The following is a 15553-nucleotide window of genomic DNA, read 5'->3' on the forward strand; positions in this document are numbered from 1 at the left end:
ACAATTTGGAAAGATGATTTATCAGCGCAATTCCGCGGTAATTGGAAGGGTCCGACTCATTGCCTTTTTTATGTAGCATAGTGATTGTTGGTGTAAACCAGTCTTCCGGTATCTCTTCAGACTCGAATACTTTGTTAAAGAGACTAAGGGTGTACAGTTTCCAGTTTTGAGGCAGTGATTTGTAAAATTCGTTACTAATGTTATCAGGACCAGGTGATTTTTTCAGTTTGCACTGCTTGATGGCCGCATTTAGCTCTTCCCAGGTAAATTCCAAATCCAAAAGTGGGTCGAGAACTCCAAAGAACGATTCATTGTTTGGGGCTTTCGGTTGCGTGTGTTTGCTGTAAAATTCTTCCCATGTCTTGATGTCGATTGGGTTAGCACATGGTATCGCTTTCTTTCTGACGCGTCTAGCTGCACCCCAGAATTCAGCGGAGTTTCTTTTATTAGCCAGGTAGTCCAAAGTTTCACTACTAAAGCGGCGTTTCTTAGCCTTGATGAGCATTTTATAACTTTTCCTTGCGTCAAGGTATTGTTCTTTGGCAGCACCCTGAGATTATCATTTTTGAATAGCTTAAAGCAGCATTTGATGTTATTTTTAGCGGCTTTGCAGGTATCATCATACCATGGCTGTGTTTTCTTCACAAATCGTGAGAGCTTAATTTCTTTAGAGAGTTCTGTGTAATTAGCAGCGTTTTTTATAGCCTCTTCAAGGTTTTGACTAAGTTCAGTTACAGACCGGCAAGAGAAGTCGGCGCAGATTCTGGTAAAATTTTGCATATGGGTTTTGAAGTCGTCTTATTTGTTGTGTTTCCAAGTGTAGATTGTTTTGCTCGATGCTACGTTAGTGTGGGGCGAAGCATTAGAGTCAACTACGGTTGGTGAGTAGATTTGCAACAAAAGCGGAAATTGGTCCGAGTCGTTTTCATAATGTAGAACTTCTAGGTCTGCTATCAGCTCTAGTGATTGGACGTTAGCAATGACGAAGTCAATAATGCTGTTGTTTTTGCCGACATTGGTAATTTTACCTGGAGTATCACTTGGAGTTCTGCCAATGATAAAGTGCATTGAGTTATTTTGTAGAAAGGAGCACAGCTTCTGTCCTCTGACATCGATTCTTTGGACGCTGGAATTTCTCAACTCAATAAGATTAGTGCCTATGACAAGGTCCTCGGGAGTATCGTCCAAATTTCGACATGGGCATTAAAATCGCCAGTGAAAAATAATGGTAAGTGACCATGAGTTTCGTTGATTTCATCGGCTATTTGCTGAAGTAGCTCAAGCAAAACCACCATGCTGCGTGCTGGTCTTATGTATATACAGGCTAATCCGAACGAAAACGCACCAACAGAAACCTAAACGAAAAGCCAACTGTCTGATGAGCTAATTACCTTGAAATCCAAATACCGTTTGGCGATAATTGCAATACCACCACTTGCGTGGCCCATACTTTTTTCTTTAACTGCTGAGGATGAGAAAACCGTGTATTCCTGCCACTCAGGCGGAAGAGTAATAGAATTGGTCACCCAGGTTTCACATATGCAAAAAATATCGATATTTTTAGGGCAGTTTCCTCTGAACAAGTTTTGCAAACCTATAACATTCCAAGACAAGACATTTAGTTTTTTTGAGCACTAGTAGAACTTTGAAGATAGTTTCTCAAAGGGTTCATGATACCTTTGTCTTTTAACCTCAGTGAGTCCTTTTCCAAGTCCCACATGTAACACTTATTTTCCGTGTACAAGCGGTTCCCTGAAATTTTGGCCAACTTTCCTTCTTCGCGCAGTTCCGATGCAGCTTCCTTCAGCTTTTTAGTGCAGTATAAGGCTCGTTTGGTTAGATCATGATTTATAGGCATGGGGTTGTTTTTCAAGACTCTGGCTTTGGAGGACATTATTGCCTCTTTGGCACTTAAGTTGGTGAGTTTAATTCTGACAATTTTGCGAACACGGTTTATGTGCGTGGCGCTTTCAATGACGTTTGAGAGGTTAAAGGCCTTATTAAAAAACTCATTAGCTTCGGACAGGAGGTTCTGCTCCTCCCAGTTATGATTTTTAACAATAATAATCAGTTGTTTAGAGATTTTTTCTTGCTGATGTATCATATCTTCTAGTTGCTTGACTTTGTCTTTGGTAATTTCGAGAGCGGGCGAGATAGCGTGATTTGCTAGTGATTTTTGGCTTGTCTTCAGGGCTTCAAGCTCAGCTTCTAGATTGTCCTGTCTGGCTGTGATTTTATTGACTTGTCCCGTTATTTCTTTTCTTATCATCTCAATTGCAGCTTCACTTTTTAATTGGTTGGTTTGGATTTGCTGTTCGAGTTTATTTGTACTCAAATTAATCTGATTTGATAATTTCCCGAACATAGAAGAGATAGTCCGAGCCACTTCGTCACCCATATTGAAAGAAATACCCTCAGTTGAATCAGACAGAGGGTTAGCTAGGGCTGGAATTTGTTCAGCTAAAGTTATCTGGATGTCAGCTTTAGGCGAAGATTGAGGTAGACCTTTGTGTACTTTTTTAAGTTGTTGAATGCTCTCCTCCAGTTCTAGCCATGAACTCTCAGGTTCAGAGTCTTTGGATCTTTTCCTCTAGAAGTATTCCTCAATGCTACAGCTTGAACCCGCTCTCTCACGTGTAGAAGTTAGGTATTTCGGCAATCTGCCTCTTTGTTTTAGTATATCAGTATCACTAGTAGCTTGTTGGTTATAAACAGTAGATGAGAAGTTTTTATTAACGGGTGCACATGTTCTATTAGAAATGGCGGCACTGTCTTCTTAGGTCAGTGTTTCAGACACTGAAGGGTCTTTGACCATCCTAACCTCAAACGCAGCTCGAGAAATTATAATCCAGATTTGCAGAATAATACCACAGAAGATATGAAAACTTTAATATTACACAAGAACTATAACACGTATACTAATTGTTTTAGTGTTGCACAATGCACAGATTTACGGAAATTTGCAGTAAATTAAGATTGATTAAGAGCGCCTTCTACACGCGTCCATATACTGCAAGGCGTCACGTGATTCCCCCTAATATATATATATATATATATATATATATATATATATATATATATATATATATATATATATATATATATATATATATATATGTATTTACTGGTTGAGGTAATAATATAAATTATTACGTGGCTGCAAGTACTAAGGTTCCTGAAACAGAAAACAAAATGCTTGCCGTGACGCGACATTTCGGCCAGTGCCAATGAATTAAAATGACGTTTTAATGTGTTAATGATATCATGAGGTGAAGTTTTGTTCCAGCGGCTCTGGAACATATGGACACACTGTACCTGACGCAGTGTCACAATACAGTGCAGGTCCGTTATTGAGTTGTATCGTTTTTAAATTTAAAGCAGCTGTTTGACGTAACAACTGCTGAAGTTCATTGTCGGTTTGTTGAGCGTCGGCAAGTTCTAGCGATATTATAGCAGTAGATACTGCTTCGACGCGTGACAATGTGTCAGCGACAATGTTGTCAGTACCCGATACATGTCGAATATCGGTGGTAAATTGACCGATGAAATCGAGTCGACGAAATTGCCAAGGCGATGCTCTTTCGGTGCGCTGTTTGTAAGCGTGCTGAAGCGGCTTGTGATTGGTGTAGATTGTAACATGCCGGCCTTCGAAAATATGCCGAAAGTATTTTACAGCCTCGTAGATGGCGTTCAACTCGCGGTCGTATGTCGACAATTTTTGAATCGACGGAGACACTTTTCGACTGAAAAATGCCAGTGGTTGCCAGTTGTTATCCACTTTTTGTTGTAGAACGGCTCCAATACCGATTTCGGATGCGTCGGTGAATTTTGCCCAGTCAGCATCGATTTTAGGGTGTACCAACAGAGAAGCATCCGCGAGAGCGCGTTTGGCTGACTTGAAAGACTCTTGAAGTTCAGATGTCCGGTTGACTGGATGAGAGCCTTTGACTTTGGGTCCTTCCAAAATTTTATTTAACGGTGCTAGAATTTCTGCAGCGTTCTTGATGAACGTTCTGTTGAAATTCACTGTGCCGAGGAATCGATGGAGAGCTTTTACGGTGGTAGGAGGCTCGAAATTCACAATAGCCTCTACTTTTTCCGGTAATGGCTTTATTCCATCTTTAGTGATGAGATGGCCGAGAAATTTTACTTCCGGTAGACCAAATTGACATTTTGGTACATTAATTACTAGTCCGTATTCACGAAGACGCTCGAATAAAATTTTCAGATGCTCCATGTGTTGTTTTTCGTCGGTAGAGGCGATTAAAATATCGTCAATGTATAGAAAGACGAATTCAAGGTCGCGAGTGACCTCGTCAATGAATCGTTGAAACGTTTGAGCCGCGTTTTTAAGCCCAAACGTCATAAACCGGAACTCGAATAGTCCAAACAGTGTAATTATTGCCGTTTTTGGCACGTCCTCCGGTGCAACGGGTATTTGCAAAAAAGCCTTTGCAAAATCGACTACTAAAAAAATGTTTTTACCATGTAAAAATGCGGCAAAGTCGTCGAGATATCGTAACGAATATTTATCGATGAGTGTTCGATCGTTAAGCGGTCGGTAATCACCACACGGCCTTCATTCTCCGGATTTCTTCTGCGCTAAATGAAGTGGTGAAGCCCAGGCGCTGTTGGATGGTCTGCAAATACCTTCCTCGATCATTTTTCGGAACTCTGATTGTGCGATTTCAACTTATCTGAAGTCAGGCGTCTTGCTTTGCACGAAACTGGCGGTCCAGGTGACGTTCGGATATGATGCACCGTTGAATGTTTCCTAGTTTGACGCTAAGTAGCATCAGGTCTTGTAATATCGGTAAATTCTCTTAATAATTCCATATACGCAGAATTATCATCGACTGCTTTAATATTAGTTTCTGCCGATGTCGTGTGAGAATTTCCGGGTGTCAATAAACCAGTGATGCAATCACGAAGGCATTTTCGCTTGAGGTCGACTAGTAAGTCATAATGACTTAGGAAGTCTGCACCTATGATCGGTTTAGTGACGTCAGCAATGATAAAATTCCATGAGAAGTCACGGCGAAGTCCAAGGTTCAATGCAATCGATTTTAAGCCATAGGTTTGAATTATCGAGCCGTTTGCGGCATACAGTTAGTAACCTATGGGTGTACTAATTGATTTCAGCAAGCCACGTGGGAAGACAGATAAATCAGAGCCGGAATCGACAAGATATTCCGTTCCTGTAGTTTGGTCACGGATAAACAGACGGCGAGAAATCGATTGAGAATCATTAGCCGCCTCTACTGATTCTCGCTTGAGTTTCCCTGCCATTTGCAGCCGGGTGCGCATGATTGGGCATTTTTACCATGCTTGAAATGATACCGGCAATAGTCGAATTTTTTAACTCTCCGAGGACGACGGTGTTGGTATGCTCTGGATCGTGTATTTGGAAGTTGCTCCTGAGCAAGCATTTCGCTATACTCGGCAGTCAACAGTGCAAGTTGCTTACGCAAAGCAGCGAGTTCGTCTGCGGTGGATGCGTACATTTTGAAATATAAAATATAAAAATAATATTTCAAATAATAATGTCATCTGCACGTAAAATTACATTGTTTTAATTTTACTACGTATCCAGCGATGACTCGTCACTCAGGAATGTTCGGCTGACTCTCTGGCTTAATCCTCAAAACTATTTTCGATGACGTAGCTACCGGAAAATTTAACGCGACACTGCACGAAATAGGCAATTTTATTTTCAGCGCGCAAAAACTTTTATCACTATTCGATTCGCACTAAAGGTCCCTCGAATCAACTCTGATGCGGCATAACGTCCATAAGATGCCCCGCAATGCACCAGCGGTGATAAAATATAAAAAAACTGCACAATGATAAAAAATTCACTGCACAAATTGAGGTAATAATATAAATTATTAAAACCAACTAAATAATTTAAACAACTGTTTTATTTAAATAAACGACAGTAACACAGTGATTGTAAGTATATAGTAAAGAGAAAGAAGCCTGGATGCGTGTGTACAATCCCACGGTCTATTACTAATTGTCCCCACCAATGTGGTATAGATGGATAAATGATTAAATCGATGTTCGACGGAAACTGTCGAATTTTATCGATCGCGTCACCTAGTAGCAACGCTACATATATATATATATATATATATTAGACCGGTTCAAAAAAATCGACTATTTTTTTTTTTCCAAAACCCGCAGTGAAATATCTTCCTAGTCATAAAAAAAGAAGCCTGTGGAAACAAGAGCTCTTAATATCAATTTTGATAGGTCGCTCATCGTAAATTTCTAGTTTACGTTTAAATAGCATGGAAAAAAAAACTTTTTTAGTTTGGAATTTTTCACCTCGGCAATAGCTCATTGTACGAACAAGCCCAGGATATTGTTTTGTAGAGAACTTAACGCTCTACAAAAAAAGTCTCTTATCATTTTTCGACAAATTCATCTGTTCAAAAGTTATTGGAGCTCGAAGTCAATTAAGAGTAAATTTTGAGATCTTTTTACTTTTCCGACAAAACTATCATACTTATTATAAAATGTCAGTCAATCATTTTTGTAGACAATTTTATTTTCTACAAATTATCATTGATAAATTTTTTTCAAATTCTGCATTGTTTTCTAATTATTTTCATTTTAATGCCAAGCTCCTAGAAAAATAGTGTTCTGATCGATTTTAAGAGCTTGGCATTGAAATGGAAATAACTAGAAAACAATGCAGAATTTGAAGAAAATTTATCAATGATAATTTGTAGAAAATAAAATTGTCTACAAAAATGATTGAATGACATTTTATAATAAGTACGATAGTTTTGTCGAAAAAGTAAAAAGATCTCAAAATTTTCTCTTAATTGACTTCGAGCTCCAATAACTTTTGAACAGATGAATTTGTCGAAAAATGATAAGAGACTTTTTTTGTAGAGCGTTAAATTCTCTACAAAACAATATCCTGGGCTTATTCGTACAATGAGCCATTGCCGAGGTGAAAAATTCCAAACTAAAAAAGTTTTTTTTTTCCATGTTATTTAAACGTAAACTAGAAATTTACGATGAGCGACCTATCAAAATTGACATTAAGAGCTCTCGTTTCCACAGGCTTCTTTTTTTATAACTGGGAAGATATTTCACTGCGGGTTTTGAAAAAAAAAATAGTCGATTTTTTTGAATCGGTCTAATATATATATATATCCAGAAGCAGAGTATTGTCTCGCGCCAAGTACACGTTCAAACTTACGTGTGCGCGAGCTTCAAATCTTCTATACGCTGTCTTCAGATCCACTTTTGAAAGTTATAAATGATATCTTAAAGCAAATATAAAACAGAGAACAATAAATTTTGAACGTCATTATTCACCAGATAATTCAATAATAACGATTCAAATTATCGATTAGTTTCGAATAATTATGTAGTCCCTTCAATACCTCGATTGCACGCTTTCATTACTTCTTTTCCGTCGAATGTTATCATCGACAGTGGGGTGATAGTAGCGAAAACTAATATTTAAACTAAGACACATACTATCGACGACATTTTACAAAGCTTTTAAATAGAATAAAAATGAAAAATCGATGTAACTATGTTATTTATTTTTTTTTTTTTAATAAATTAACTATCATTTTTTTAGTGAGTAAAGACGAATCACAGGTAACTTACTGTTAAAAAATATTCCGTGTCGATTAAACAGATACATTTGTTTTTAACTTATTAAAAAAATCGGTCTATTGGTTAACCCTGCGGACCAGCCCCAAAACTTCCTGCTGTTTTCGAGCTCACCGAGCTCGAAAACATTATTATGAATACATTTTCGAGCTCGATAGTACTTTTGTACGCCGATGTTTTCTAAAAAAACATTTTTTAGCATTTCTTTCTCCTACGATATCTCGCGAACGAATTAACCGATATTGATGGTTGAGGCGGCAATCGACGCGATTTATTAAGTTCTAAAGCTGAATTGATTTTAAAATCGAATGATTTAAATTTTCTGTAGATATCTAAAAAAAACGTTTTCCATTAATTTTTTAATCAACGATATCTCGTTAACGAATTGACCGATTAAGACGTTTGGTGGCAATCGACGTGTTCTATTGAGGTCTAAAGCTGATTAAATTTTGGGAATGATTGGTTTACTCGTTTCGACGATATTTGCAAAAAACCGTTTTCTACTGTTTCTTTCGTCGACAATATCTTTTGAACGGACTATCTGATTGAGACGTTATTGGTGGCAATCGAAAGCTTTTATCGAGTTCTAGGGCTGAATAGATTTTGGAATTGATCGATCCAACAGTTTTCACAATATCCAAAAAAATCGAAAAAAAAATTTTTTTTTTTTCGTATTTCTTAAATATCTTAGGGTTTATTTGACTAAATGGTTTAAACACACACACACACACACACACACACACACACACACACACACACACACACACACACACACACACACACACACACATACATGCATACATACAGACATCGCTCTGAAAATGTCAGAATAGCATCCTAGCACCTTCAAATCTCGACATATGTGAAAACCCGGTTTTTGAAAATCGGAGTGAAATAAACAACATCCCGAATTTTCAGAAAATCCTCGAAGGGAATTAAAAAAATATTCGGATTAAAAATTGATAAAAGTAAAATGATTACATATTCATAATATTACATGAGCGTTCGAGGTGTGCACTTTTGGATTTTCCAAATTTTCATTTGTTTTATTATTTTTGGATCAAAAATAAATAATCTAATCATTGCCAAGTAAAAATATCTAATGCGGGAAATAACGGATATACTAAAGTACATAGATATCTACAAATCAATAGCATTCGATAGAGGACTCGTAGCTCCTAGTGGGTGCCAAGATTAACGCAAAATCCCAAGTTAATCGATCCCGATTTAACAAAGTTTGACTGTACTTACTTGAGACATTCTTCACGCCAAGCAGCTTCGCCTGAGTTTGTGGCCTTCACAACTAGCATTGACATTTGGGAAATCGCTCGTTGGAGCCCTGTTAAATGTATTCTATCGTTCAGAAAATGTTGTTGAATGCATGGAGCAGATGTTTCCTTATTTATGTGATATAATTCCATACTGCTCGGGAATTATTTAAGAACATGAATGCATACGACGTCAACTGTTGATGTAAATTATAACTTCTGATATGCAAAGAACTCTTTATTTGTCACTTACGTTATTTCTAGTAAGAACATTGATACCTGTTAAAAAATCAAGTGAAAAATATTAATAAAAAAATTATAAGTTTTGGCGTTAAATGTTTAACAAAAATATTGTGACGCGATCGACCTCTTATTCTTACTGTCAATCAATTAATTTAAAATTGTACAGGCCATGTCATTTGGCTACGCACGAAGTCATTAATCAACAATGTATTCGAGTTATCATTACGGCTGATGATTGTAAATTTGTTATAACCGGTCCTTTTTCGCGTATGCGGTCCTACGTTTTAAAAGACGCGATCGTAATTGGATACCCTATAAGAAGATCTTATGGGCGCTACTGGAATTATTTTTACGGTTTCCAGAACCGGATGTCTGACTAGACTTAAAGCGATTATAGACCGCGTGAAACAGAGTTATCTGGACAAATATTATTAACGATAACACTTGATTGTATCTCTGTTATACTTTATTGGTCAATCACAAACACACTCGATGTATTTTAATTAATAAAGTTACGGCGTAAGTCCCCCCGACCCTCAACGGACTAAATTCACTTATAAACACACACCTACGTAATGACAATTCACCTAGAGTTGCGCCCAGCCAACTCTCAGTTTAACACACACGCTTCCCAGGAGTAGCGACCCGCCACCAACCTGGTACACAATTTCTTGCATAGAAGAATTACCTCCAACTCGACGTCAGGACTTAATTGACCGGCAGAACCACTAAGAATCGCGTATTACGTCGGCTACTTAGCCAGATCGTATCCTTAAGAGTACTGGAAAAATTATCTAAGCTTAGAAGTCTTGTACGGCCAGAAACTAAGTCGGGTCCTTACCCTGGTTCCACTCGAGCAGAACTGAGCTTTCAGCGATTTTTCCGCCCTTTTATCGCAACCTCAGGGCCCCCAGTAAAGTTATCCCTTTTTGGTACTTCAAGTTAATTGATTGGACCACAAAATTTCTCTTACTTTTCACTATTGACTAACTGCATTGGGTCTTTTCTTCCTAGACCATCTTGTGACTATTTTTCTATTATCTATCTCCATCCATTTGCTCACCCATTAAACCGACTGGAATGTAGTCAAATTATCTCTTCTATAATTTCGTACATTACGCACACATACAAATAAAGCTACTGTCGCTCAAAATTTATTCTTCATTTATTATTGAGTATTTGTTTGTAAAGCTGCCCATCACATTGTGTTCAAATCTCAGTCAAATATATATTGAACAATGAGAAAGAAAAATATTATAAAATATGTGAAGAAATTTATTATTAGAGATGAAAATTATTATATAATGTCATTAATAATGGAAATCATTGAAATATTAAATACAAAAAAATTAAAATTATTAAAAACTAAAAATTTATTAATAATTCAGTAGATAAGAATTGAATATGAAAATGAATAGAAAGAAATAATGAAATGTTAAACACAATGACAAGGATTATTACTATGAAATATGAATAAATAAAAATTAATAAATTGATTCGTCACTTCGATTCAAATACTTTATGCATATATCGCTAACTGCATTGGAAATCATGAAAAATATTGGTATAAATTATATTAATTGAAAATATTTTGATTCAGTTATGACCGATGGAAAATTCATATCATTTCATATTCATGGGAATGGGTGTTATTACCTGGTAACAACTCTTACAGAAAACGAAGAAGATTTCAGTTTCCGAAACGTGCTCGTTCGTTTATGCCGAAATTTTCATTGATAAATCATAAAGAACATTATTTTATCTTTTTGTTGGTCGCGCTATGAGGGAATCCCTGCGTTTTTTTTTTTATGACAATATTAACCAATATTAAATACGTTAGCTATTCCTATATTAAGTGTCAGAAGTTAATATATATCATAAGTACAATTATAATTATTTTAGATCTTTTACTTCCCGCTAAGAAAATTGCTAACTTTCAAAAATTCGAGAAGTTAATAGTTTCACCCCGAGTTTCGAAAATTAAGTTTTCATCAGATATTGACGTTTCGAGGTCCTTGGAAACTATTCAGACTATTTACAGAAGGATGTCCGAGTGTCTATATATGTGTGTGTGTGTGTGTGTGTGTGTGTGTGTGTGTGTGTGTGTGTGTGTGTGTGTGTGTGTGTGTGTGTGTGTGTGCGTGTATGGATGTAAACTCTTGATATCTTTTTTATGAATTGACGATTGAAATGGTTGAGGTGGCAATCGAAAGAGTTCGTTGGCCGTCAACTTGTCTGAAAATATCGAATCGATCGATCGAATGGACTCTAAGATATATAAGAAATACAAAAAAAAAAAATTTTTTTCAGTTTTTTTTTAATTTTTCAGAATTGGCTCAATTAATCAATTCCAAAATCTACTCAGTATTTGAATTCAATAAAATGCGTCGATTTCCGCCTCAACCATCTTAATCGGTTTATTCGTTCGAGAAAAATCGATGGAGAAAGAAATGGCGAAAAACGGTTTTCTTCGATTATCTTTTAAGGGACTCACCCGATCAATTCCAAAATTTAATCAGCTCTAGAACTCAATTGTAACGAGTAGAATTAGGTTATATTTGAATATATAAACAATCGAGTAAAAAAAAATAGTTTAATTTCAAATGAACAAGAAAATCAGAATTAGACGAACCAGCAACTAGTAAAATTTGCTTAAAGAAATTAGCAATTAGAAATTATGATTAACAGCTACCCCTTTTTGCTTGAATTTAGCTCGCCGGGGTCCAGGGTTGAAAAGGGGTGGTCATAACACAGATTTAAACAAAAATAAAAACCAAACTTTATTTAAACAAAAACTTTTTTTACAAACGGTTTTGGCTTAGAGCCCCGTTCTACTACCTTTACACTAATATCACGGTTACGCGGTTCACACATACATACACCCATTACCCAAAAATCTCGCGGGTTAATTTTGTGGTTCTGTCCCCCCCCCCGGTTGCCTTGGGGTATCTGGTCGACTTCCTCTCGGCCCTACACGAGTTCCCTCCCCTTCCAGAGGGTCAGCGGATGGTCTCCGAGGAACCCCCACCTACTCGGCTAAGTTCTAAGAACAGCCGGTCGAGCCAACTACTCGCGACGGTGAACGAGCGAATGAAAAGATAATGAAAGAATAAGCGATAAAAACTTAGAATAATCTTTATCCCTCACATATTATTTCTCTCCAATCTTTTAAAAGATTCACTCGGGATCGTTTTTCGTGTTCTTATCTTTTCCCTTTAACTTTGTGCACTTGGGACTTAGAATAATTTTCGTTCGGTCGCGTATTCATATACTCACACCGTAAACTCCATTCTTTATTCATAGTAGTAATAAACATAGCCATAGTGATAAAAATAATAATAATAAATCTTTATAGTAGTAGATAATAGTAATAGTATTTCATGATAAGAAAATCACAATAGTAATACTCAAATAGTAACAATAAGTAGTAGTCATAGTAAATAAGAAAATAACAATAGTAGTCATAATAATTAGTAATAATAATCATCCTAGTAATAATTACGTTAGTAATAAGAAAATAGTTATAAGTAATTATAGTCATAGAAAGTAGTACTAGTGGTAAGAAATAATAGGACAATAGTAATAAGTGAATCACAATAATAGTAATAATAAGACTGTCACGATATTTAAATATCGCGGCATCTTCGCATTAGGTCGGAGAAGGGCAACAGATGGCAGCACACGCTGCTCAGCACGTCTCAAATATTATTATTATTATCATTACTGTTATTATTATTATTTTATGTATTATTTTATTTTATTTACTGTGTTTCTATTATTTGTTTAATTTCCTAGGTAAAAATTGCGGCTAAATCAGTAAAATTTACTGAATTTTATACACTAATAAATGGATTTTATAGCCGCTGGGATAAATAATTGCGCATTTATTTATTTGATTATTATTATTATTTTGGTTGGTTGACGTGTCACGATCGGAGTGAGTGAAGGCGACGGGCGAAAGGGTTATTTTAATTTATTATTTAATATCGGAATACCGAATTATCTCGTTCTATAACTCAACCAAGGAGTTCGATTGAACCGTCACGTGGCTAGTGTGAGAACATATGAGTGATTGGGCACCGATTATTAAATTATAAGTTATAATATGAAATTATTTTTATTCTGTCATCCAACCAAGGAATTCGGCTCACGTGGCTGATATAAGAATGTTATAATTTCGTATGGTTTATAACTTATTTGTCTATTCGTACCGAGCGGATGTACTATAGACCGTCCCGTTCAATGACCTGCGTGGCGTTAGGGTAGGTCCGGGATTTTTGAGCGAGAGGGATATTGGGTCGGTGAATATGGGCCCTCGAGAAGACCGTGTTCTTTCTCCGTCTTACTTAGGGTTACTATGACTTAATTTACTAGCACTTGAATGCTGGAGAAAAAGGACAGTAAATAAAAAGACGAATGTATTAAAAGAAAAACATGTGTTGTATATTGACAAGTTGAATCTTACATGTAAATATTATAATTTTAGACTTACCCAGAAGGGTTGATATACTTGCACACACACTCACTCCAAATTCACCAATTTGAATTTGTGCACACAGGAATTTACAATGTTTATGACAGTTTTATTGAGATTCACAGGTTGAATCTATTCAAACGAACGCACTGCACGCTGAACCGAAAGGCCGGCTTTGCCTTCGAGTGAATTTGCTATGATTTTTAGGTTTTGAAACGAAGTTGAGGTCCACCCCTCTAGTAGGGATGAATCAACCGTCCGTTACCCATTTAAATTAAATGGGCCCGTGTCCCTTTTAGCTAATGAGATAATAATTCGGTAACTGATCCTGGTGTTACCCCAGTTCGTAAGGACCAGACGACCGGTTGGCCATAGATTTATATATGCAAAAGGCATATAAAGGATCGGGAGTCGTGGGGCATGATAGGTATAAGTAATATACGAGAAAGAAAGATAGTAGACTACAGGTGTTTGCAAAATAAGCCAAACTAGTGAGAAGCACAAGAATTACAAAGGTATAATAATAGTGTTATTATACTTACCTGTGAGATGATGGTTCACTGGTATCGATGGTTGAGAGCAATAAATAATTAAGACAATTGTGAGCTCTGTATCACAATTGTCTGGTATGGCTACAAGCAGGTATTGTAGATGATAATCGCGGCAGGTACGCGCTTCTGTAAGCAGGTATTACAGGGTAAATCGCGGCAGGTACGCGCTTCCACAAGCAGGTATTGTGGGATGAGGTCGTGGCAGGTACACGCTTCTACGAGCAGGTATCGTAGGAAAGGAGTGCAGCAGGTATGCACCTCTACAAGCAGGTATTGTAGGAAAATGTCGCGGCAGGTACGCGCTTCCACAAGCAGGTATTGTGGGAAAAGGTCGTGGCAGGTACACGCTTCTACAAGCAGGTATTGTAGGAAAAGGATGCAGCAGGTATACATCCTACGGGGTTACCGTCTTCTATAGGCAGGTACTATAGGCTAGGATGAGGATACAGCAGGTATGCACCTCTACGGGGTTGCCGTCTTCTACAGGAAGGTATGTAGGCTAGGAAGTGTAGGTAGTTCTACGAGAGAATAATCATTGAAGTTAATGATTATTCGATTAATTAAAAAGTATACTTAAATACTACTGAATACTCAGGCGTAGACAGGTAAGAGTTAAAAGAAAAGAGTTAAAAAGATATACTGTATTTATTATATAGACATAGTGAAAGTGAAGTTGAGAGAAAGCTTAAATCTGAATAATTAGCGGCGCGCAGGCCTTCTTATAGATTCACGTCGATGCTTATGCGTCGACGTGATGCGCATCCCTTCCATTTAAAATACGAATGGAGAGGGATTATTAAATAATAATAATAATTAAGTATAGTCTAGCGGGTAAACCAGATAACACGTGGTGACTACCCAGGGTAACTGCCTATTATCATGGTATGATAATGAGGATTTATAAACCTCGTTACAGTTTTTATTAGCGGAATTAACTATTCCTGAACAAGGACTCCGATTTGGACGTCACGTGAAGGGGTTTAATTAATTTTGATGCGAACTCAAATGATTTTATTTTAGGTATCCAACCTAGGAGTCCAGATGCCTAGGCGAAGGACCGTCACGAGGAAAGGTTTTAAAAATAAAATTTAAGTCGCGTAATTTATAATTTTTAGTAAAAGAATCGAGTTGCGTTTATCGATCTAGGAGTCCGGTTGCCTAGGCTGTGGACCGTCACGAGAGCGAATTTTGAAGTCGATTCAGTGAGTCTTACTCGCAGATGGATCCGACAAAGGTTTAAATTACAAAAGTAAAGAAAATTGAATTCCGGTTATCGATCTAGGAGTCCGGTCGCCTAGGCTGTGGACCGTCACGAGAACGAATTTTGGAATCTTGCTCGCGGATAGATCCGACAAGGGTTTCGGTAGTAGAAGTAA

General features: G+C 37.0%; 1 protein-coding gene across 4 annotated transcripts in view; it reads right to left on the minus strand.

Annotated features, from left to right (window-relative positions):
* LOC130664536 (ATP-sensitive inward rectifier potassium channel 12-like) overlaps window positions 1-15553 on the minus strand; it is a 312330-nt gene that overhangs the window by 239287 nt on the left and 57490 nt on the right. For 2 of the 4 annotated variants that reach the window (XM_057464482.1, XM_057464481.1), the window contains exon 2: window positions 8893-9188. The exons of the other annotated variants lie outside the window; for them this stretch is intronic. In XM_057464482.1, the coding sequence (XP_057320465.1) occupies window positions 8893-9062 (170 nt within the window). In that variant the 5' untranslated portion in view covers window positions 9063-9188. The remainder of the gene's footprint in view (window positions 1-8892; window positions 9189-15553) is intronic. 4 annotated transcript variants of the gene reach the window in all.

Source organism: Microplitis mediator, chromosome 3, assembly GCF_029852145.1.
Source record: "Microplitis mediator isolate UGA2020A chromosome 3, iyMicMedi2.1, whole genome shotgun sequence".
Classification (NCBI taxonomy): domain Eukaryota; kingdom Metazoa; phylum Arthropoda; class Insecta; order Hymenoptera; family Braconidae; genus Microplitis; species Microplitis mediator.